At 47.6% G+C, this 23,575-nt stretch overlaps 1 protein-coding gene across 1 annotated transcript; it reads right to left on the bottom strand.

Annotated features, from left to right (window-relative positions):
- Nucleotides 1–7,516: 7,516 nt before the first annotated feature.
- LOC135900439 (uncharacterized) lies at nucleotides 7,517–17,016 on the bottom strand. The gene is made up of 4 exons (XM_065429942.1): nucleotides 16,870–17,016; nucleotides 13,846–14,013; nucleotides 10,552–10,909; nucleotides 7,517–8,046 (listed from the first exon to the last, which is right to left on the bottom strand). Exons 1-4 carry the CDS (start codon nucleotides 16,901–16,903, stop codon nucleotides 7,695–7,697), a joined length of 912 nt encoding a protein of 303 aa, XP_065286014.1. The 5' UTR covers nucleotides 16,904–17,016; the 3' UTR covers nucleotides 7,517–7,694.
- Between the last annotated feature and the right edge of the window lie 6,559 nt (nucleotides 17,017–23,575).

The raw sequence follows: 23,575 nt of genomic DNA, 5'->3' as shown, positions 1-23,575 counted from the left end.
CACAGCTCGGAGTGTCCAACTGAGCTACCTGGAGGATTTTTAAAACAGCTCGACTGCCCCACTATCATCTGCAGTTGCTTCAATGCCATGGAGTCAAGGGATCTCCAAAACAGACTTGACTTTGCGAATTGGATTTTGATTCATGAGGAGCAGGATTCTGATTTTCTCATCAAGGTACTCTTGACTGACGAGGCGAACTTTCCCGAAATTGCCAAGTAAGTATCCACAACGCACACTATTGGAGTGAGCAAAATCCTCACTGGCTATAGGAATATCCCGCCACCAATGTCAGTGGTTTTTTAACGTTTGGTGCGGAATATATGACAGCAGAGTCATTGGCCCAATGTTTTTGAATAACACTCTGACCGGCAATAGGTATGTAAGTGAGTTCCTCAAAGGGCCGGTTAAAGACTTCTGCTGCAACATGCCACTAGCCCAGCTTGACGCAACGTGGTATCAGCGCGGTGGGGCCCCAGCCCACAGCAGTCAAGCGCGAGCATGGCTTGATGTTACCTTTCCAGGGCAATGGATAGGGAGAAACTGGCCTGTCCTGTGGCCGGCAAGGTCACCCAGCCTCAACCCCTTTGACTTTTTCTTGTGGGTTTATATTAAGAATCACGTGTACACGACGGCAACGACGACTCCAGAAGCCTTGCAGGAGGAGATAATTGAAGTCTGCCACAGCATTTCATCGACGGTGCTCACGGCAGCGACAGCAAGCCTTCTCAGAAGATCCCAGTGTTGTATCGCTGCAGAAGGTGACCTCTTCGAGCACTTGCTGCGAAAGCGCATGAAAAATAAAGGTAAATTCAGTGACAGATGGCGTCTGGCCATTTGAGATACTCTTATTCTACCATTTTCAGCTTTCTGAAAATTGAGTTTTTTTTATTTAGGGATGTTCAGTTTCCTTACAGCTATGCGAAGTGACGGACTTGTTGCTTCCGGGAGAACAAGCGATAACATCTGCGTTTGCTTATCACTATAGCGAACTGTCGCGAGGGAAGCACATCGCTGGCGTAAATGGGACAGCCAACGCTTGCGTCGCTGCCCTGTCACCTTTAAGCGGCAGCGCGCCTATGGCTGCTTGTGCGTGGAACGTCTGGGAGCAGTGCAATCACGACGCGCAAGCGGGCATGTCACGTGGTGTTTTGCATTTCGCTGGCATCATCAGTAAGCTGAAATACACTAATATATATACTTAATGGATAGAAAGACAGAAACTGTTTATTCGGACGTTTTGCAAACCACTCTACAACTTTCTAATTGGAATTTTTTTCGTAGCTTCCTTACTTCAGAAGTTGGTTAATTAATCTTGACTAAAAATCTAATTAGGCAAAAATACAAAAATTGTGTGACACAATACATACAAAAGCAAGCAACATGCATTTGGTCGCATCACCTTAGAGTGCATCGGCATATTTTTGAACTCTGACTAAAGTTAGCTGAGACACCCTGTATACAGTGACTTTTGCTTAGATACGTAGATTTATTGGAGACTTATACGTATATTCAAATATCTTGCATGCAAATACATGCTGTGAACGTGTTTTCAGTGATAAATTTTTGCTCTTTACCAAGCTTTGTCTTCGCCTTTATGTATTCCATTGTATCTTCGCATTTCTAATGTATATTTTGCAGAACTCCTGATTTTTATATTTGATCTCTGTTGCGACTATAATTTCAGTACAATTACAATACACGGCTGGAGACAGCTCCTCCTGCGCAATACACTGAAACGAAGGACAGCGTCATTGAGATTTTTCCCTGGCCGTTGCATATATGTACAAAAATGTAAACAAGGTTCTTCAATGACAAAGTTTCGTTAAAATATTCACAGGTTTCATTAAATAGTTTCATTAAAATGTAAAGCCATTTATCATATCAGCGGCATGCACTGCTTTGCTGATTTCTAACTTTCTTTACTTACTTAATAGATAAAAAACGTGAAAGCATTCGTATCAGTTGATTGCAAAATTTTGGGGGCATACGAATATACTCTTTAATGAAAAAATAAATATTTTACTTGTCTTGACAGTGCGTAGCGTCCAAGAATTCGTTTGCAGCATCTTTGGCAATGACAGTGCAGTTATTATTCATGTATTTGATCCCTCATCTAATTCATTAAGGAGCAGGCCGAGCTCCAACGTGACCCTCCACCCCCCCCCCCCCGAGCGAAATTTCGGACAGGTGCCATTTATTTCATTTCACTGTCGTTCGGCTTTATTTCACTGACGGCTACTTTATCGTACAGCGAAAGAGCTTGATTCATTCTGGTTTAAATATCTTCATATTCATTATGCAAGATAAATGTAAGCTGCTACTCACGCCCGTGACGTTAACTGCTTTCGCACTTCTCGGGCTCTTTGTTTGTACACGAAAAAAGGAGGAAAGGAAAGTAACGACTTTGAAAGCGATGCCTCACTTTCGGATTTCTCTCCTCGTGTCACGCAGCAGACTAATGTATAAGGCCTCTGGCTCATAGGGCTCGCGCTAATAAATCATTTTTTGCTTGGTACAAACCAGGAGGCGCTGTCGGCAGCTGTCACTACTTTTCGAGCATTCACGCTTTTTAAGCTTTTGAGTTGATACACTAAAAAAATTATCCGACGATTACGATACTCCCTAATGCGAAATTTGAGCGCAGCTCTATACGTGTTTCCATTTCGCGATATTTTGAAGCAAAGAATTTGAGAGAGACATGTAGCAGAGTCGGTAATGGTCGAAAATCTGATCTGCGGATCAAGCGAGCCGGCGTTTATACATGACTCGTCAAAGGTTCCAGTGTGATCGCTGGTGCCGCATGGCTTCCAGAAAGTACTATACAATTCGCATAGCGCATACAATCAGATTAAGAAACAATCTCACACAATAACAACCAAAACAAGCGCGAACGAGACCGACCCAACAGAACCAAACAGGCGCGGGCGAGAGCTTTGGCGCGAGCAGACGATAGTACGAAACGAGCGGATCGGCTGAGACCAGACACGAGTGCGCATCGAGCCGTAAGGAGGGTCCGCATGACACCAGCATCGCGCGCGCACGTCACTGAAGGGGCCGCTCTCATTGGTCTCCGCCATTCGCGGCTCGCGTCCTTCGTCTCCCACTCCAGCGAAGGGGGGCGGAGCTGGTTACGAGGCCGACAACGCCGACGACGACGCGAAACCCAGGAACAGACGCCAAAGAGCTGCGCTCTAAAACAAAACGACGCCTAAGCACTTCTTATGAATTGTGAACGCGAAAGCGTGAATGTCCATTTGATCGCCGCTGAGCGGTCCTTCGAGTTATGCCTCGCGGGCAAGCGAGTTCGTTGAAGCGCTTGGGAAACCTTAGCGCGTTTTGATTTGGCTTTACCGAGGCGCAGTCAGATCGCAGGCGAGAGCTTGTGCGGACGAGGAACGCGCAGATAACACAGGCTTCCGAGATGCGAGGGCGGTATGGCGTCGCGGCGATGCCAACACCTGGCGTCACGCAACACCTGGCGCGCTATCGTGGCAGCAGGTGTCCCCTTTCGCCCGCTCTGATTCGTCGAGACACGCTCGTGACGTGGCATCGCAGCCAATGGGAATTTAGGTGCCATTTTTCGCTTGTCCAGACGACAGACGCCGGCTTTTCCTTCAATTAGCCATAATTATTGATGCTTTCGCATCAATAATTAAGCTTTAAGCTAAGCTCGCTAATGTCATGGGGGCATGTCTACGCGTTCGAATGTTCCAATTGCGAAAACAAGTATGCTGTTTTAGCGACATCACGTTAGCAAGGGTTCAGCAATAGAAGACGAGAATCACGATCCGGTCCACGGGTAATCAAACAGATCGAGATGTGTGACTTGGCTATGAGCGCTGACTGGATCACATGCATGATTCAATTTATAGCTTCCCCCAATGCTGCTAGAGTCGTTCGAGTTCGGTCACAGCTCCCTTGTTTCAATTACTTTTGTCCGTACCTGTTTATCGAGTTTCGTGCGCTATATTTTTGTGAAGTGCAGGTATCTAAGCTAGTACAGTATGGCAGGGAACTGCAAATGCTGCAACTATTCTGCATAGCTAGTGTGCATGATTTTTTTTTCGCTATGTACAGAGTTATTGTAGTTGTTTGGTTTAATGAGTTTTTGTGTACGTTTTAGCATTCAAGTGTCGGCTTTGCCATCCTCTTGAATGTGGAATCCGAGAACACGAATGACTGTGCGTTTCGGAATTGGCTCATTCTCAGTTTCGAGATGGAGGATATTGCGGTAGTGGCTTGCTGTGTGATTTCTTTGGTTCGCAGCCAAGATATACTCCGATTTTCCTTATTAGTACGTTTAGAAGTGGTGAAGTCCAACATACGAGTATATATAAATACATTTAAGCCTTTATATAACTTGTGTCCCAGTGGCCCATCCATTATGGTGGATCGGCCAAGAATGAGTACATGCCCTTTGACGCATGCCCAGTTACTCAAGTTGTCTACTCAGCAATGCAGTAGCCAGGACGTACCAAGGAGTCCAGCTTCACTCTCTCTCTCTCTCTCTGTATATATATATATATATATATATATATATATATATATATATATATATATATATATATATATATATATATATATATATATATATAAATAACCGCCGAAGGAATGCCGACAAACACCAATCGCCCGGCAAGCGACCAAAGAATGAATATACCTTTCTCTTTATAAAATCTTAGACAATGAGTACACACAACGGATACTGTCAACATGGTGAAGGCGTTCGTGCAAGACACCACATTTACTTGTCCGAGGAGGACAAGAACGGAGGGCTGACACTGTCTTATATAAAAAAAAAAAATCCGCTGCTTCTACAACTTCCACGTGCAATTTCCCGTTACGGCAAATAATGCTACAATTCTGAAAAAGCGGTGAGCAATCACACATTCGACGATGCAATGACAGGTTGGTCAGTCTGGAGATTTGGGCTTGTTGGTGTGTCCTTGTGAAGGCTCTCATGGCGTAGCGCTAGTAGTACCTGGAGGCAGACAAATGACAAGCTGCGTACGCTGTATATCTCTTGATTTCTCTGTGATGGCTACACCGCAAAAACCTTCACGGCGACAGATTGCCATCGGTTCCCTTGCGGACTGGATTATCGTGCTCTCTTAGGCAATGAGGTAGACATCCGCCTGTCATACATACGTATGTAATTTCTGTCGCAAGAGAGATGTATCCGCAAAACTACGCGGTGTGCACGTTGAACGTACCGTTTGCGCTGATTGGTGGTGCAGGCTGCAGACCATTTCTTTTGGGCAGGCAGGTTTTGCTACATAAATGCGCGAGCTTCACGGCGGCAGTCATGGCAACCGCAGCGTTCGCTCCCTGAACGAACTGTTCAGTACATGCCATATGACACGCATATAATGAATCGGTACGTTTTCCTACAGCCTTCCGAGTCATTTATCTGAAAACTTCCGGAGCTGTTCGGAAGTACTTATACTCTGCAGCTATAGAGACTTTGTACTTCGTCGCCGACGGGGACAAGATACGGAAGTTTCGCAAAAAATTGCGAATTTTCGCAAAAATTAAATAAATTTTTACAGCGAAGTTGTTAAGGGCTATAGTTCCCCCAGGATCGTGTCCATGTGTAGACACAAAACTATCATAATCAGGATTGGCTCCAGCATCGTCTTTATCCACAGCTGGCTCGTTAGCGCCCCTCGCCGCAACCGCGCGAACGTGCTCGTGCCATTGCTCCTGCGTTCGACGTCGTCAGTGTTAATTAAGGACGCAACTACATAAGCAATTTTACAGAGAATGACAACGAAGCTGTTAAGGGCTAGTTCCACCAGCGTTGTGTTCGTGTGCAGACATGAAACTCCCCCGACGTGGGCCGAGTGCAATGCCGGGCAAACCCGCGGTGTAGGTGAAGCAGGCGTTAAGCACTCTCCATACGTGACCCAATCCCGAAGATAGTGTGCAATGCCGGGCCTACCCGCGGCGGAGGTGCAGTTCGCCATTAAGGGGCCCACATGCGCAGCTTCGCTGATAATCCTTCTTCCCAGAGTGGAAGGGCACTGATATTTTTTGTTATAATCTGTCGTTCTTTTATTTCATTAGTTTGCCCTACGGCATTATTATTTATCATAGATGAGCTACGAACCACGGAGCTGCTAATGCTTCCCTAGCAATGCTAAAAATCGTTCTCAAACCACTACCTTACTTTCGACGCGGCGGCTGTGCACACGTGATACTCCATTCACATAATGGCGACTACAGCCCCAGCCTTTCCCGTGGTCGCATTAGCCCCTAAAAAGCTTCAGGTAAAGGTATCTATTACCTTCGTAAGAACGTCACAATCAGCAGGTTACGTTGACCCGTTGCAGGTGAAACGGGTGGGGAAATAGTATAGGGGCTGGTGCCGCATGCTGTTAGTTTGCAAATACCTTATAGTGCTTCATAGGGTGTGACAAATCTTTACACATAGAAATGTCTAAAGAGCTTGCTGTACAAGATGACACCTAAATTTGGTTTTTGGGGCCCTGAGTCAGCCTCTGTCTCCGTTTCCCAACCAAGGTTTGCTGGTTGCGACGGACCGCTGTTGTGAATGTAGGGGCGTGGGATATGCAGCGTGTCCCAGCTAACGTTAACCAAGCTGCTAAGAACATAGTGCAAGATGTGGTTTTAAGAGTTACGGTGTTCGATCACGAGACCTGTAGATTTTATACTGGTATGTAGCAGCCTGTTTCCTTCATTTCTTTTAAACAGCTTGACCAAACTTAACTGCGACACACGGTGTATATCGCAGCCTCGCATGATGAAGTCAAGTGGGCACAAAAGCCATTCTAATCGCACGCGATTCAAACTCGCTTGAAATCACTTCGGGTCCCACAAACTTCGCTTCACTGGAACTCCCTGTGCCTCAGGCTCGCGCCCACTGATATTGGTTTACGCACTCAGACTGAGACACACACCTATACACGCTTCCTATGATTAGGAAGCATGTCCTTTCGAATTCATCGGGGCTTTCTAGACCTTAAAATCACATGCATATCCGAGTCTGACTTACAATGATTGAGCGTTCTCATGAGATTGTCGACCCGTCTTTTCCCCTTAAGTTCGGGACTAGACAAATGGCTCACTTAGGAAACACGTCGGGGGCGAGGCAAGCCAGCAATGCATGCTCGACAACGGTGACACACAAGCCTTCCGAATTATAGAACGCCCACAGGGAGGCAACGGCCACAAGTGCCTCCGACTGCAAGAAACCTCTATGTATACGACCCATGTCCAAACACCTGTTGTGTGACTAGGTTCGCAAAACTGCGTGGAGAAAGCACGTTCGCCAGGAGGAGGCAGCGAGCAAGTATGATGAGTAAATCAGACCGTTAAGGCGACGTAGAGGAACGTTGAGCGGATCTGGAGTGTCTTCGAACTTTTGCGAGGAAATTCGAGCTCTCACGCCAGTTGTCGAACCTGCTCCTCGCAGCGCGCTTTCTCCTCCAAAGAGAAATTCAACCTTTTCCTATTTACCCTCCCTCATACAGGCGAAATATAAAGCCAGACAGCATTCTTTGCATAACAACTTTTGTTTTTGTTTTTTCGATTTTCGAGCGACACACATCAAAGTGCGGCACCTGGAATGGGCGGCGGTGGTACGATGCTCTCCAAGGCTGCTGCCGGCAATGCTGCACAGTGCGAGCTCCGCAGGAGGGGATGGGGGAGGGGGTTAGGGGAGGGCGGCGACATCAGTAGAAGACGTAAACCCGCGACATGTCGTTGTCGACTCCTCGGCGGCGCAGCAGCTTCATCTCGTGGATGGACTTGAGGTTGAACTTCTTGAAGAAGCTGTGCGACTCGTAGCTCTGGATGCAGCCCACGGCCCAGACACCGCGCGAGGCCACCGCCGCGAAGTCCCTGAACAGCCGGCCCAGCAGCAGCTCCGCGATGTCGATCGAGTCGGCGCTCAGGTGGCGCACGATGGCCGCCCCGTGGACGCCCTCGCTGATGAAGCCGTAGCCGCCGATCTGGTTGTCGTCGCGGAGTGCGACGCGCAGCATCGTGTTCTTCTCCTTCAGCATGCGGTCCAGCAGCGCCGTCCTGCGCGCAACACGGGGCCGAGACAACCACCACGGAGACAGTTAGTCGAATGTTTGTAGCTTCTTGCCATCGAAAAGTGCGTACGCGTACGGGCTTAGCCATCGCGATGTAGGTGCGCGTAGCCAGCAGCGGATTCCACAATGGAACGCTCACGTTCCCCTTAAGCCAACTAGAGTAATTAAATGATGACCTCTTTAATTAGATCATTATTCTATTATTTGTAGCATTGTATGTGGATTAGCTAACGCACTCCGCTTACGTTCCCTACCCAAATGTTGTTTGACCTATGTTTTCTTTATTTCCTCATCTACCATACTACTTTGGTATTCGCATAAGGAGTGAAGGTTTCCGAAGGCGGGCCGGGGACTCGGATGTCTTAAACCGTGAACTCTGCTGACACGGCGCCTTGCTGACACATAAATTGATGCAGCTTTTCGGGGTGGTCCGGTGTCTTCTTCCCAGAAGCAGATATGGTATATTGGTAAGCGAACAAACGAATATAGCGTTCGTTGCAGTTAATGGATGTTAGTTTGCAGCTACTGCTGTATTTCACGCCTGTCTGCGCATTGACGTAACCTCGTGTCCAGTAGCCCATGCATGGGATTCATGTTGTTGTGTAGCATACAACAACATACAACAACGTACAAGTACAATGCGCAACGACGGGCTGTCGGTAGCCGTCCATAAGAGTTGCGCGTTACGTGAGAGGTACCTTGTGCTTATCCTCTGGATGCGACACTCGCCGGAATGTGACGAATAGCAAGACGAGGCATTTCCGGTTGACAGAAATTAACAACGGGCCTTTGAAGGGCTCTTGCAGATGTTTCTCCCTATATATTATAGCGCAGATTTCTAGCTCGTACATACGAACATCACAAATGTACAAATTTTTGAAATGTCGGATCATAAAATTTTTGAATTGAATATAAATGAGAATGGGCTGGGGTGCGTTTGGCAGGCATTCTCAAATCATGAACAGCAGGTTGCCACTATCCCTCAAAAGGAAAGTGTATAACAGCTGTGTGTTACCAGTACTCACATATGGGGCAGAAACCTGGAGGCTTACGAAAAGGGTTCTGAAATTGAGGACGACGCAACGAGCAATGGAAAGAAGAATGATGGGTGTAACGTTAAGGGATAAGAAAAGAGCAGATCGGGTGAGGCAACAAACGCGGGTAAACGAAATCTTAGTTGAAATCAAGAAAAAGAAATGGGCATGGGCCGGACATGTAATGAGGAGGGAAGGTAACCGATGGTCACTAAGGGTTACGTACTGGATTCCAAGGGAAGGGAAGCGTAGCAGGGGGCGGCAGAAAGTTAGGTGGGCGGATGACATTAAGACGTTTGCAGGGACAACATGGCCACAATTAGTACATGACCGGGGGAGTTGGAGGAGTATGGGAGAGGCCTTTGCCCTGCAGTGGGCGTAACTGGGCTGATGATGATGATGATGATGACAGTAACAAAAGGTGCTTAATTCGTATTGTAAATCTTGATTATACGCACATCTTATTCTTTCTTTTACGACTTCCGTTCTTGTAAAAATATTTGCGGTCACTTGTGCTTAGCGAGACAGTGGCTAAAAAATATTACCGTCAAATTCGAACGTGATATTTTCACATATATAGGAAGATTACCGCGAACTTCGCTGTCTCTCAGCGGTTTACTATGTTTTTGGTCATCCGTCAATTAACAGAAAGTTTAGTAAGAAAACATCAGTAGCAAAATAAAAGCATGCACACAGATTCGACCGATGGGAAACTTTGTCTACCGCGAACGTCGTGTCGAAAATGGCAGTGCTCGTTCCGACACCAAGTAAATTCTTGCCCAGTCTGAAATTCTTTTTTTATTCGTCAACGCCAATGTTTTGAGCTTCGTATTCAATCCAAATTTTCGAAATTACTATATCTCACTAAATTTAGTAAAATTGTTAGTCTGGATGTGTGTCGCAAGTTAATTGCCAATTGTTCAGAGAACTTATCTATCACGGATTGCAGACTTCTTGCGAAAATCACGAAAGCTTATTTGTTTGCAGATGGATGTTTCACGTGGTCGAGTGGGAAGAGAATCTCGCTCCATTATTTTTGTATAACAATTGCGCCACCTACATCGCTTCCATTACGTATTGCTCCATGTCACGATGTATATAACTTAAGTGTAACATAGTTCCTCGGCGAATATTTCTTTTGCTACAGTTCTTTATTTGTCTCAAAAGACAATAAAAAAAACCGCTTGATATTTCCTCGGCCATCTGAAACACAGTAAATTTTACATCGCTACCCAGAGCCGGTAAACATGTAAACAAACAAGGTGCATAGCAAAAGGGCACTTCCGACAAAGGTACTTGTCTTCTTCCGACTTTGCCGCATTTTCACCCAGCAGTTACTGTGCGTTTACGCCACGGTATACATCTGAGCACACGTGGGCTCACATTACACGTCGCCAAGCCTCTGCAAGACGTGTGCCCAGAGAAGAAGCGAGTGCCCTCCCCCCACCGGCGCTGACCTGTTGAAGCCGACTATGTCGGTGTCGTACTCGAGCAGCAGCTCGCGGACTCCCCGCTCGCTCTCCATGACGCGCACGCCGGCCAGCGACGTGATGACGCCCGTCAGGCGGGGCACGGCCGGCCCCAGGATCTGGAAGAGGCGCGAGCTCACGTTGAACTGGTACTTGTTGAGGTAGATGTGCTCGTGCTCCGGGATGCACAGCGTGTACGCGTTCGCGTCGCCGATGTGCTCCATGGCCCGGTCGGCCAGCTGGGTGCCCAGGCCCTGGTTGCGGTACTGCTGCAGCAGGCCGTGCAGCCACAGCTTGGCCATGCCTTCGCCCACGAACGGGGCGCAGCACGAGCCGATCACCTCGCCTGTGCGCGCGTAGGGCGGGATGACGTCATGGTGAAAACGGCACGCGCGAGCGTTTGTGTGGGGCTATTTGGTCTTGCACGGCCTCCGGCATTGCGCCCGTGTACAATCTTTCGGAAGCCGTGGTTCTTGCGATAAACTTGTTCTGCTAAAGTTACTCGAGATGATTTTGGCTCTGCGATTGTTCAGCTAGCATGGGAGTGATAGCTAGTACGTGGATTTTCTTTATTTTTGTGCTTGTAAACTTCGGACGTTCCTGCGGATTTATTTGCTACGATTTATCTGCCATCATCGGCACAAATTACGAAGCGAACCTATTTTTTTACGCAGAAGGCAGTACGACTCCACGCACATGCCCAATCGTTGCAAATTGTCGCATTTACAAAGCGAGACCTTGCTGACACTGAAGAACTTTGGAAGTCATAAACCCACTTGAAGTCAGCAGGACGAAGTTTAGGCAAATCCATGACCTAAGCATCGTTCCCATAATGGCTCAGCTGGGGTGCTTGCAGGTCTCGTAGACACAAGCGTCATAGTTGCATCTAGTAATCTTTGCAGGAACCTCTATGTTTCTTGCCACTTTCGTGGCAAAAGAGCAATACCAAGGACATTCCTGCGGTTCAGTTGCACCTTATGCTTGTCCACTATGACTCCAATTTCACTTTATAATGTAGATTACTGTTACATGCGACAAACTTGTTAAAGGCACTACTCGAATACCACGTCTGGAGGGGGGGGGGGGGGGTTCGACGCGCTGTGTTCCGTCTGCAAGAGTGAAGGAATGGGTTCTCTTTCCGCGTAATGCCCGCAGCCAATAATAGAGCTCGCCCTGTCGCAAACAGTGTGATGTAGCGCGCGCCGCCGGCAAATCGAAGTGCGAGACGTGTGTAAAAAAGCCGGTGGGCAACACGTTCTGTTAGTAGCGCCATGGCTACCATGGTATCTGCTGCGGCAGATTTGACCGAGTACGCGAGTTCGCTGCCACAAGCTGCCTGTCAGCGGTACGTCATGAAGCTCTTCGCCTGCGGCAAGCAGTACCCTAACCCTTTCTACATAGGCGGCTGGAAGACCCGAAGAGTTGACCCTGTAGTGTTGCATGGGGTAAATGTTTGTTCGTGCAGTATAGATAAATGCACGCACAAAAAACATCACGGACAGAACGCTTTTTCATGGCTCACATCGGTGCCACGTGATGCTACGACGTCTTTAGCCAGTAAATGCTACGCTTAGCTAGGCAACTTTACTCGCATCGTTGCTATTTGCCTAACGAGCTCATCCCCTGGATGGTAGGGGCAGAGCCCGGATGGGCAGCTCGTAAAGAAATTACGAAGCGTGTCGAGGCAACATTTCGCACGTTCTGTGTTGGAATATGAAACGAAATAATTACACTGTGGAGAAAAGTTATCTTAAATTTGTTTCAGTGTGAAGGAAGCGCTTCTGCTTATTTTGGTGTCCGTCATTTCCCGTAGAAGGCATTTCAAGAACTACACCCTAAACACCAATCACTGATAAACTGATGTCTTGTCAACGTTAGACCGTGTCGTGAAAATACGAAATGTCTTCGAACCCGCATCGGCAGCTTAATGTCTATGACGTGGCGCTGTTGAGATCGAAGTCGCGGGCCTGATCCCGGCGGGTCCCGGTGACCGCATTTCTGTTTGGGACATATGCAAAATCTCGTGTACTTAGATGCACGTTAAAATCCCCAGGGGCTCGAAATTAATTACGAGTCGGCCATCACGGCACGCCGCATAACGCGATCGTGGTTCTGGCACGCAAATCTTCAGAATTTAATTTATCAATTATATGTTGTCAATTAAATTATGGGGTTTTACGTGCCAAAACCACTTTCTGATTATGAGGCACGCCGTAGTGGAGGACTCCGGAAATGTCGACCACCTGGGGTTCTTTAACGTGCACCTAAATCTAAGTACACGGGTGTTTTCGCATTTCGCCCCCATCGAAATGCGGCCGCCATGGCCGGGATTCGATCCCGCGATCTTGTGCTCAGCAGCCTAACACCATAGCCACTGAGCAACCACGGCGGGTAAAAATGTTGTCAATGTATATGCCCAGGAGTAGGGTGGATATTCAATCCTTTAATTTTGTGAGCGCAAGAATCACTCTGCACGTTCTTGTGGGCGATAATACGGAAACAAGCAACCTATTTAAATGACATGCGCAGATCAGATCTGAAAGAAGACGTTTCCTGCAAGGGTGAACTTAGATATTGAAATACTAAGGCACTGATGCAGGAGCAACGTTATGAAATCACGGTAACTGCTGCGGTCGAGTATTCAATGCTAAAGAATACTAAGACACGGAATGCATCCGTGAAATATCAGTATCATTTGCCAAAATTAAAGTTCAGGTTGATGTAATGCTACGGAAAGAAGTACAGCTATGCACTTGCGCAAGCGCAAAAAATCGTTCAACAGTACGATTTTCCAAGCTTCGGCTTGAACCATTTGTCATTTGAAAGTAGCGTTCATCTTTCGTTATCCGTGTTTTCTTTGAAATTGTATTGTAACGTCTCCTGCATACCATTACTTGATCTCTGGCTGTTGCATTTGTGCCAGCGTTTACACAGTCGTTAAATCATGACAAACTATACACACCACCAGCTGCAGCAGCATTTCCTGTTGCATTAATAAACCCATGCTGCCCCCCCCCCTCCCCCGCTCTATCGTTTTCTTTTTGTTCCTTTGTTCTCGTCCGCTTACGTTGTTCATCGCGCTGAGAAATGGACTAGTATACTAATTCCTTTGTTCGGTTCTGTTTCTTTCTTATCACCTTCCGCTCACGACTGGTGCCAATCCTGCAGCGATTGGCTCGGGTCGCTCGGACCACTGAAGAAACGCGGACGTAGGAAAAGGAGCTGGAATACAGTCTTTATGTTAGCTCGACCACGTTCATTCTTCTCAACGTTCGCCCTCACCGTCTTCAGCAACTGCTGCGATGATGCCAGCCCGGTCGCACTTCCACAGGGAGTCGACGAGGTCGGCGCTGACCATGAAGCCGATGTTCTTCCACAGCTTCACCAGCTGCGGGAGCTCCTCGTACTTCAGCTCCCGGATGGTGTACTTGCGGTCCTTCAGGGACATCGCTGGGCGAGCAGAGAGCGAGCATGTCGCGGGCGCCTCTTTTTACACCTGTCTGCGGAAAACGCACGCTCACGTGCCACCTGATAAATGCCGGTTCCTCCTGCATATATTGCATATGACGGCCGGAACGGGTGTTCGCCGATCATATTCACTGCCGCCACTGCGCCCAAACTCGCGTTTCCTGCGTACCCTAAGTAATGGAGCGTCACGTGGCCTGGCTTACCTACCGCAGTATTTTAGTGGCTGCGGCGTCCTGCTTCTGAGCTTGAGGTATTCATCGTTTGATTCCACCAGGCCGCCGCATTTCGACGGAGGCAGAATGCAAAAGAAGACTGCTCGTAATGCCCTCCTTTGGTTGTGTACAATAATGAACCTCGGGTCGCCAAATTAATCATTAAGCCATCCAATATGGTGTCCGTCATAACCCACTGCGCAGTTTTAGAGATGTTAGTGATGGTAGTGGTGACGCTGTGCGCCGCAGAGTGGCGTCGCCTCCGCTGGCTGCGCAGGTTACGTGGATGAGACACCATGGGTTGCACTGATGAACGCCTGCAAGCAAGTAGGTTTTCCCGAAGCCGCGAGCTACGTGAGGACATTTCACGCCACAGTTATCCTCCCGTACAGCCGCATGTTAGCATTCATGTAACCACAGGTCTATCTGCGTCTATAGAGTGCCATATCGCAGTAGTATTCACCGCTTGCACGCGAGCTAGGCCGCTCGAAATAACTCGCAAATTTTACTGCGTTGGCTGTCGAATTTGCGGCGGCCGTAATTACACGTGTGCGTGCGCCATTGCCCATATTTTGGACCGACAACAGGCGCACCAATTGGCCGAACGGAAACTCCGATAGTTTTTCGCGACAAGAAACAAAAGGCATGTCATCGACATGACAGAAGCAAACCCTGTCGGTGACGGAAGACGTGCTTGTCGCGATTACCTCTTAAGTATTTCTTTGAAACAGCGGCTATAGAGGCCTGCCACCTGCGCACTGTCTACATTCCCAGCACAGTCCTCATGTTGCTAAACCTAAGGCGCTGTAGAGTGGTCGGTTAAGTGTTGTTTGCAAGAACTACCTATTTTTGTTTTCCGTATAAGTGACGTTCATTTTCTACAATTAGTGCAGCATATTTCTGAAGAAATACAGGCGGGACCTCACGAGACATTCTAATTAGTAACCAATGGGTGCTGCGAAGACGTACATTAGACGGGCTGACAAGAGCGCCTTATTCATGCCGCATTTGTGGCGGGCTTACAGCTATAACTAGAAGAATTGCGTGTATCCATGCGACCGCGCCTCTGCGTAGTGGTACAGCTTCTAATGCCACTTTCCAGTGCACCAGCAGCAGCACCAGGAGCTCCTCAAAAATACTTGCTGTGGTCGCAGAGTCCACCAACACTCCTGAAAACCAGCAACGACTGATGCTGCCATGGCTTTGTTACTCTATGTGCAGAAGCACGGCCGCTTGAAGAAAATGAGCCCCCTGGCCTACTCCTCTTTTTTTCTTAATGCAGTGGCTGTGACGGCATTATACAAGCGGAGGGAGTGGAGTAAGGAGACAGCCGCCACCGGAATTGGTAGAGCCTCGCATGGGCAGCGTCAGTTGAGCTCATATGGGCGGTAAGTTGCCTTTTCTTTCAATTTCCTTCCGTTTTGTACTGCTAAAAGCACAACCGCCCCCCCCCCCCCCCCCTAAATTAGCACTCTTCATTTGGTTAGTAAAGAAGACAATGGTAGTTCGTTTACTCCTTCATCCCTTAATGTAATCTCAGTGTCTATGAAGACAAATGCACACTGGAATATGAATATCTGAAGCTATTCACATTGGTCGAACAAGGGGTGTCGGTGGAGCCATACTTTTCAGCAGAGGGTCTTGTCTTCGCCAGGGAGAAAAAGAAACCCGCCCGACCAAGACAAGTTATCCTGTCGAGAGAATGGCTCAAGAGACATCACTAGTTCGAAGAGCGTTGACCACTTCTATGCTCGTTGGGCATTTAATGGCATCAGTGTATAAAAGGCCCCCAAACTTGGAAGCTAGAGAGCGTCATCCTAGCGGCTCGATGCTTCCCTTGGAAATGACCCAGTGACGAAAAAAAGTTACAGCAGAAACTCCCTAGTGGGACTTGTCAGACAGCGCGTAATCATTTTTTCACGTCGTTCCTCTTGCACAGATACGCCTCTGACGTACCTAAGCGCCTCTAGTCGTATGATGGCGAACGTTCGCTCAGTTTCCTTATTTCCCATCTCTCTCTCTCTCTCTCTCTCTCTATATATATATATATATATATATATATATATATATATATATATATATATATATATATATATATATATATATATATATATATATATATATATATATATGCTTCCGAAGGATCCCATGTATACCTATGGAGCCCATCGTGTACGCATCACAGACAGACAGATAGGTTTCCGAGGGAACTAGCCCTATAATGCTTGCGCATTGATAGGAATGCTAGAATTAGGCAGCGTTGCTGTTGGTTTGCCAGGGCGACCGTTTGAATGCGGGGTCCATCATCGGCGCTAGCGTTACGTCACGGCCCAATGCCGGCAGACGTTGGATTACGAAACGTCGGTGCGTCTCTGACTACCTATAGGAAAGCGAGACAAAAGCAGCGTCCCCTTGTCACTCGAACGACAGGACCGTGGGACGGAAGCGAGCAAACACGGACGTACACGCCACCACGAAACATGGCTGACCGCTGCAAGCCGGGCTTCAAGTTTTGCCAACTCGCACGATCGGCGAATGCACAGACTCCTAGTGCTACTTGCGAGTTCGCAACGATTGCGGCGACGACCACCGTCCTCGTGCTTTGTCGCTCTGCGCCGGCACTCACCGTTTTTTATGAGAGGCGGCTCCTGCTCACTCATTTTCTTCTTTGGCTTCTTCGACTCGGCAGCCCTCCGAAGCCGCAACCCGCTCCCTCGCACCGTGCGCTACAGGCAGGAGCGAGCATGCCGCACGTGGTTTGCGAACGGGCCTCTTTCTGTGGCCACCGGGTGATGATCATACTGACTCTTTCAACAATGGTACAAACCCACTGTGTGTGTGTGTGGGGGGGGGGGGGATAGGCCAAGAACTAGGTGATATTATTATGATAACTGGGGTTTACTCTAAATATGAATCGACGACGTGAACGTTTATGGGCGACTTATTAAGGCCGGTTGCTCCTCACAAAAGTGAGGGCTGACAGCCCGATTACAAGTTGGACACGTTTAGCGAAAAATCGAGCAAGAAACAAGTATAAGTGGAGTTCATTTCTCGCTTTTGCTCTTTTATTATTACTATTATTTTGCCTCTGGTGTTTTCTGAGGTTCATTCTGGTGCAATATCCTCGACAGCATTCCACGACTAGGATATTACTGCGCGTCACTAATGTATGGCGTACTCCCAACTGCGGAAACATGAAGGTATCCGGGATACATGGGTTCTCCCTCACCCCCCCCCCAGAAGAAAGAAAAAAAGAAAGAAAGAAAGAAAGAAAGAAAGAAAAAGGAGAAATAAATGCTCGGATTAAAGTGCCTGAAACTCCACAATGGGATATGAGCAATGTCGTAGCGGAGGGCTCTGTATTAACTTTGACCACTTCGATTTACTTAACATGCATTCAGAGCACTGTACACGATGTGGTTTTGTGTTTAACCACCATCGGAATGCGGCCGACGCAGTCGGGAACGAACCCACGACCTCGTACTCAGCAGTGCAACGCTATATGTACCAGGTGTTCTTCCCCACCCCCTTTTTTTTTCTTATTTTAACTGCGCCAAACTTTAAATGCTGCCCGTGGTTGAAAGCACAATTCTAACACTTAATCTAAGTTGCGCGATGAGGTGGCCACTACTTATACGAGAAATCAAAATGCCCAATTGAATAATTACGTAATTACACGAATCACCATTTTAATTAGTTACTCTACAGCATATACGTATTTCAATTTACGAATTGTAGCCCGTGAGTTCGCAAGGCATAACCACTTTGAACGAATTCTCAGGACTACGCCAGTTTCGAGCAATCAGTTTTCAAGATGTCCGATCGATGAAATGCATTGGCGCTCCAGTTAGTTTTGTACTGCACTGCATGAAACAGCCTTTTCCAGTGCATTTTCAGCGCAAGTTTGACGGCGAACATCTCGAAACTGGTGCCATCCTCAGAATTCTTTCAAAGTCCATAGGCCTGGCATGCTCACCAGCTACAATTCAACGATTGAAATATGTGCCGCATAAAGAAAATACTCTAAAAAGTTAATTAGCGTAATTACCGTTAAGTATACAGCTGAGCACCTTAATTTTTTGTGGGAGAAATGGTCACCTCATCGAATAATTCAGATTAATGGTTGGAGTCGTGCAGTCGTGTACAGGAAATTTTTTAAACATTTGGTGCTGCTAAAAAAACGAAAGAAAAAAAAGGAAAGGAAACAAGAGAGAGAGAGAGAGAGAGAGAGAAAAAAAAAGACGTCCTGCAGGTCATGACCTCCCAAGAGGCGCGCTTCCCGATCTCCGAGACTGCTCAGGGTGGACAAAATGTTTTCTCGATTATCACTAGAGGTTCTCGAGGCGCTGAATTTATCGGACAGCCATGGTAAACATGGATTGCCGTAGTCGTTTGCCGTGGCTTGCAAGCTTAGACGACGTCAAACAGCGTGGCAGTTCTGTGATACCTTAGAATTTGTTCATTTATTTATGTAGTTTTTACTTCTTCATTATTTATTTATTTATATTTCTTTTTTCTCAGAACGCTGAATAGTACAAATTAAGAGTTTACATTCAAAATTGGTTTACTTTCTGACAGAATTTCGTATGGAACAAATAAATGACGACCACTGCGTTTGCAGGTCATTACACTTACGTGATAGTTAGGACTAAAAGCTCACCATGATTACATTGTTCTTGACACCTTACACGGTCAATTTCTCTAACTGCTATTCGCGTAAGCCACGTCAAAAGTGAAGCTACATGTCCGTATATTTGTAAATGAAACTATTTATTTCATGTAATAAACTTTTAGATTAAACAAAGCCAATATAGTTCCACAAGGTAGTGCAGCAAAATTATCTGTTAATTGACTATCCATAGTTTCGATATCGGTTCTTGATAAAGGTTCTTGAGGCGCAGAACTTATGGGGCAACCATGGTAACCATGCCTGGTGGGCACGTGCCCCAGCCCTATAAAAAAAAGAAGGAAATTTGTGTTAGTATGCCCCCTTCTCCCCACTCCCCTTCCGTCCTCTGGAGCACGCATGGGAATAAGAATTGGTTTTCTCTGAAAACAAATGAAACAGGGCTGTAATTGATTTATAATCTTAGAGATCGAGAGAGACGGTTTAATGAGTGGAAAAGCGGGAAAGGTTGGCCGGGGGGGGGGGAGCGGGGGAGTGTGTGTCTGTTATCGGTATAACAAAGCCGATCCGGAGAATCCATCTATTGGTTTTCTGCCTCGCCAGCGGTCTTAGTGAGATCTAGCGAGTGCCGCCATCTACGTTGCATTTGTGAAGGAAACAAAGCCGCTAGTGCATCAAATGCGTTCGTGGTGGCGCAGCGGTGACGAGCGGCAAACTCAAATACAGGTTCACGAATCGATGGCCGAGGGCGCCTTCGGTAGCGGCACCCGGTGGCCGAAACTGGACGCTGCTGTCTTTCTCATGACCAGAGCTAGATGGCGCAAGCCGTTTGCGATGTGCAACTTCTCGTCCTTCCGTTATATCGAGGCAGAGAAAAAAAAGGCCCGTGGTGAACATAGCATGGGCAACGTAAAAGCGCGTATGCATGCAAGCGTACACGCACATTTACGAGAAATTTGCTAGGAGATATACACCTTGTGGGCGCGCCTCGTTGGCACAACCTTTACACTACGCAAAGGAGGTGGAATGTAAAGCCATTCTTGATTAAACGTACTACCTCGTGCTTCCTCCTTCTCTCATTAGTCATTGTCTTAGGTTTACGTCAAGTAAGCAATCGGTATACACATGTAGGCACCCGCTGTCCACCTTGCGTAAGAGTAATAATTTGGCCTATATTGCGTCAATTTGACAATTTCGGTTCCACATTACGCCGCATGGAAACCAAGGTGAATAAAAAGAAAAATCAGCCGGCATTTCAGCCTCCTTCGCGATTCCTGAAATGGTAAGCCACAGTTCAGCTCAACGCAGGTGCCATAAAGGCGAGGATTGTCGTGATGCAGAGATGCGGTTGGCAGCAATCATAAAAAAGATATATTTAGATATACAGTAAAAGCTCGTTAATTCGAACCGCATGGGGAAGCCGCTTCAGTTCGAATTAACGAAAGTTCGAACTAACGAAAGTGAAGGAGAGCAACAGTACACTGCGATTTGGAAGCAGTAGGGCATGTCAGAAATTTGGCGAGTCAAAAAGTGATGGCGTTTGCTGCGGGCACACGCCATCTTCGATTCGAAGCTCTGGGTCCGACTGTGCCACACCACCGATGTCCAATGAAACGAACGTTAGCCGAGGCTTAACACCATCACAATGAATCGCGACGGCCGATGCCTCCTAAGCTGAAAACAGAGGTGCACAACCGATGAAAAGTGCCGAGACAAAGACGCTGAACATGTGAAGGAGGCGAAGGCCCTGATTCGTTGGTTCTTGATTGCAAGCGCAGCTGCGACGTACTTGATTCGCTGTGTTTTGGCGCTTGCCGTGCCATCTCCGCACAGCATTAGCAGTTGTACAAGATTTGCGAAGCCTCCGAGATTCGCAGCGGGCAAGAAGTCTCGGAGGTTACGTAGAACGGAGAGGCGGCAGCCGCCGCTGCCGTCTGGCTGACCCCGCGTCGGTTAGATTTTTTTCCGATTTTGCCTTCTCTCGCCGTTCTCTCCGTTTCGGAGGCAATACAGCCTTGTGTGTAGGCAGTAGGTGCGTTTCTCTGGCCGTGTGCCAGGCGAGCGTAGTTCGAATTATCCGTGAGGGAACCTTCTCGCGTTCGAATTAACGGACTTCTTTATACATAGACTTCTGTGGAGCTTGGCCGGACCAAATCGTACAGTTCGAATTATCCATAAATTCGAATTATTGAAGTTCAAATTAACGAGCTTTCACTGTATAATGTATAATACAATAAACAGATATATAAAAAGCAAGTAATCAGCAGCCGCTCAATTTGAGAATCACTCATGGCAAATGGTTGCGGTTATCCCATATGTACACGAGGTTGCGCATACTCTGCAAAAGTCATGCGCCATTCCACTCTGTGCAGGTGGTTGACCAGCGAAGCTGTTTAGCACACGGCACGGAGGTGACACATAATTTTGAACAAAGGTGCGAACTCATTTATTGTCTTGATATGTGGTCACCGTCACGAAAGGTACGGACACGCATTTGTTGTCTTGATCGGTGGTCATTATTTCACTCGCAACTGCAATCACATTCTTTGATAATGCCAAATCGATGCACGTACGGTTGGGCCGGATCGGCGTAGCATCGCAAGGGATATGGCTGCAGCACGGAACGGGTAAACCACTCCCCTTGCGATACCAACACATCGACACTGAAATCAGCTACAACGACTACAAGGCTAGTGTCATCGCAGCTAGTTCACGCAAAATTAGTATCTATGAATCTTACCGGGCTATGAGTCGTTGCATTTTTTTTCTTGCTTACGGGGGTATGAGCCATTGCCCACATGGTTATGAGCCATTACTCAAGTGGGTATGAGCAGTTGCTCCCGGGGGAATGAGCCGTTGCTCCCGGGGGGATGAGCCGTTGCTACCGGGGGAATGAGCCATTGAGGATGACAGTTTTAGACATGCTGTTCTGTATGTTGTATGCGTGATTAGAAAGAATTTAAGCACTGTTCGCTTCACTTTGCTGAGTGCTTGTAGCCTCTACCTTACGGGGCTATGAGCGATTGCTTTTTTTGCTTACTTACGGGAGCACGAAGGCTTACGAGGGTATGATCCATTTATGATGATAGTTTTTGTTCACGGAGAACAATATGTACGGACTCCTAGCCATATACAGCTTCGCTGTAAAAAGTCAGCAGGGCAGGCGTTAGGTTGTTGTTCACTGCTCGAAATAAATTAGGTAGCCTGTGCCAAGAACTCAGTGGAGTGACAGAGAACAAAGAAAGTTGTAAAAAAGGAGGATATGGAGGAGTTTGTTGTTGACTGCTGGGAATGTGTGCTTTATAAGATTCCTCTTTCATGGAAGCGTTTGTATATCGGTCAAATGGGGTGGCGCATCAATGACCGCATGGGCGAACAATCTCACAAGGTTAAAAAAACAAGCTAGATATACTAAATTGACACTGCATTGCAATGAATGCGGCTGCAAGCCGTCTTTTAAAAATGCGACCTTGTCGAAATACCACGGTAACCACGCACGTCTTGTTTCTGAAAACTTCCACATCCACAATAACGGCGAAACATATGTAAGCCTCCCCTCCATTTTACTCTTTCCAAAGGAGTTAGCCTTCCTATCTCAGTTATTACAATTCATTGCCCCTGCGCATGCTGAATTTCTGTTGCTTTTTTTTGCTTCGCGGTAGTGTGTGGGGATGCGCAACTCTCACGCGTCCCCTGATATGTTGTTTTCTCGCATAGCTCCCGTCTTCTGTAATCCGGCTTCGCCGCGGGGCTTTACTGCGGCGGTCGGTACGCTTGCAGGGTAGTACGAGAGATGGCACGAGTGTTGCTCTGCTAACGCCACCTAACGGCGGGGTTACTTGGACGCATAAAGGAGAAGGCTCTTCCTCTTTGGCTTGGGTTCGGAAGGCGGCGCGGACGTTCTGCGCGTGCGCCGATCCATGCTTCTGCGAGACCGTCACGCGAGGCCTACCCCGGAATGGACAAACACGATCATTCGAACGCGCCACCGTTTGCGTGACCGTACGCGCGAACGGCCAGGCGCTGCTATCCAGCATGGGGCGAACATAATCGCTCGTTATCCGGTCGCGGTGAGTCGGACTTCCGCGATTTGTCGCGCGCCCATCGGCATGTTTTGGGGATAGCAAATCGGCTAGCAGGCATCAGTCTATGAAAGGTGTATTAAATGCCGCAGTGATTGTTTGCACTGCTGTGTTGTCGTTCCTTTGTCCCAAGAGCACGGGTGAGAACCCCACAAATGGTAAAGTAAATATATGCTCGCTGAAAGAAGAAAGAGGCTTGGTTGTTAGTCAGCGCCGTATCCCTTGTCCCTCCCTTCGTCCCGTCGTTTAGCGCTTATTTCTGCTCGTAATCACGAACCAATCAGCCCAAATGCGTACTCTTTTGCAGATATATTAAATACTCAGGTTTTGCGAGTCAAAACCAGGACCTACCGGAACTCTGGAACTACACAGATATGGGAAGCTTCTATAGGAGCCGCCCGCGCAAACTTTCATTCAACCGGTGACCGTTGGTGTCGCTTTCACAAACCTTTTATCGGCTACTCTGTATACGGTTGGCTGGGGAGGCGTTGTAATGAGGGCGGAGGCTGTTTTGCTGTGACGAATTGCTTGCATAGTTGCTGAATTTTGCGAACACCGTGGCACTTGAGCCCCAAAGTTGTCTGTTCTAACCTGAAAAATAAAATGTCGGCGCGTGTAGTCCG

This window comes from Dermacentor albipictus, chromosome 1, assembly GCF_038994185.2.
Source record: "Dermacentor albipictus isolate Rhodes 1998 colony chromosome 1, USDA_Dalb.pri_finalv2, whole genome shotgun sequence".
Classification (NCBI taxonomy): Eukaryota; Metazoa; Arthropoda; class Arachnida; order Ixodida; family Ixodidae; genus Dermacentor; species Dermacentor albipictus.
The sequence above is the reverse complement of the archived record's forward strand: the minus strand, read 5'-3'. Positions and strand labels throughout refer to the sequence as shown.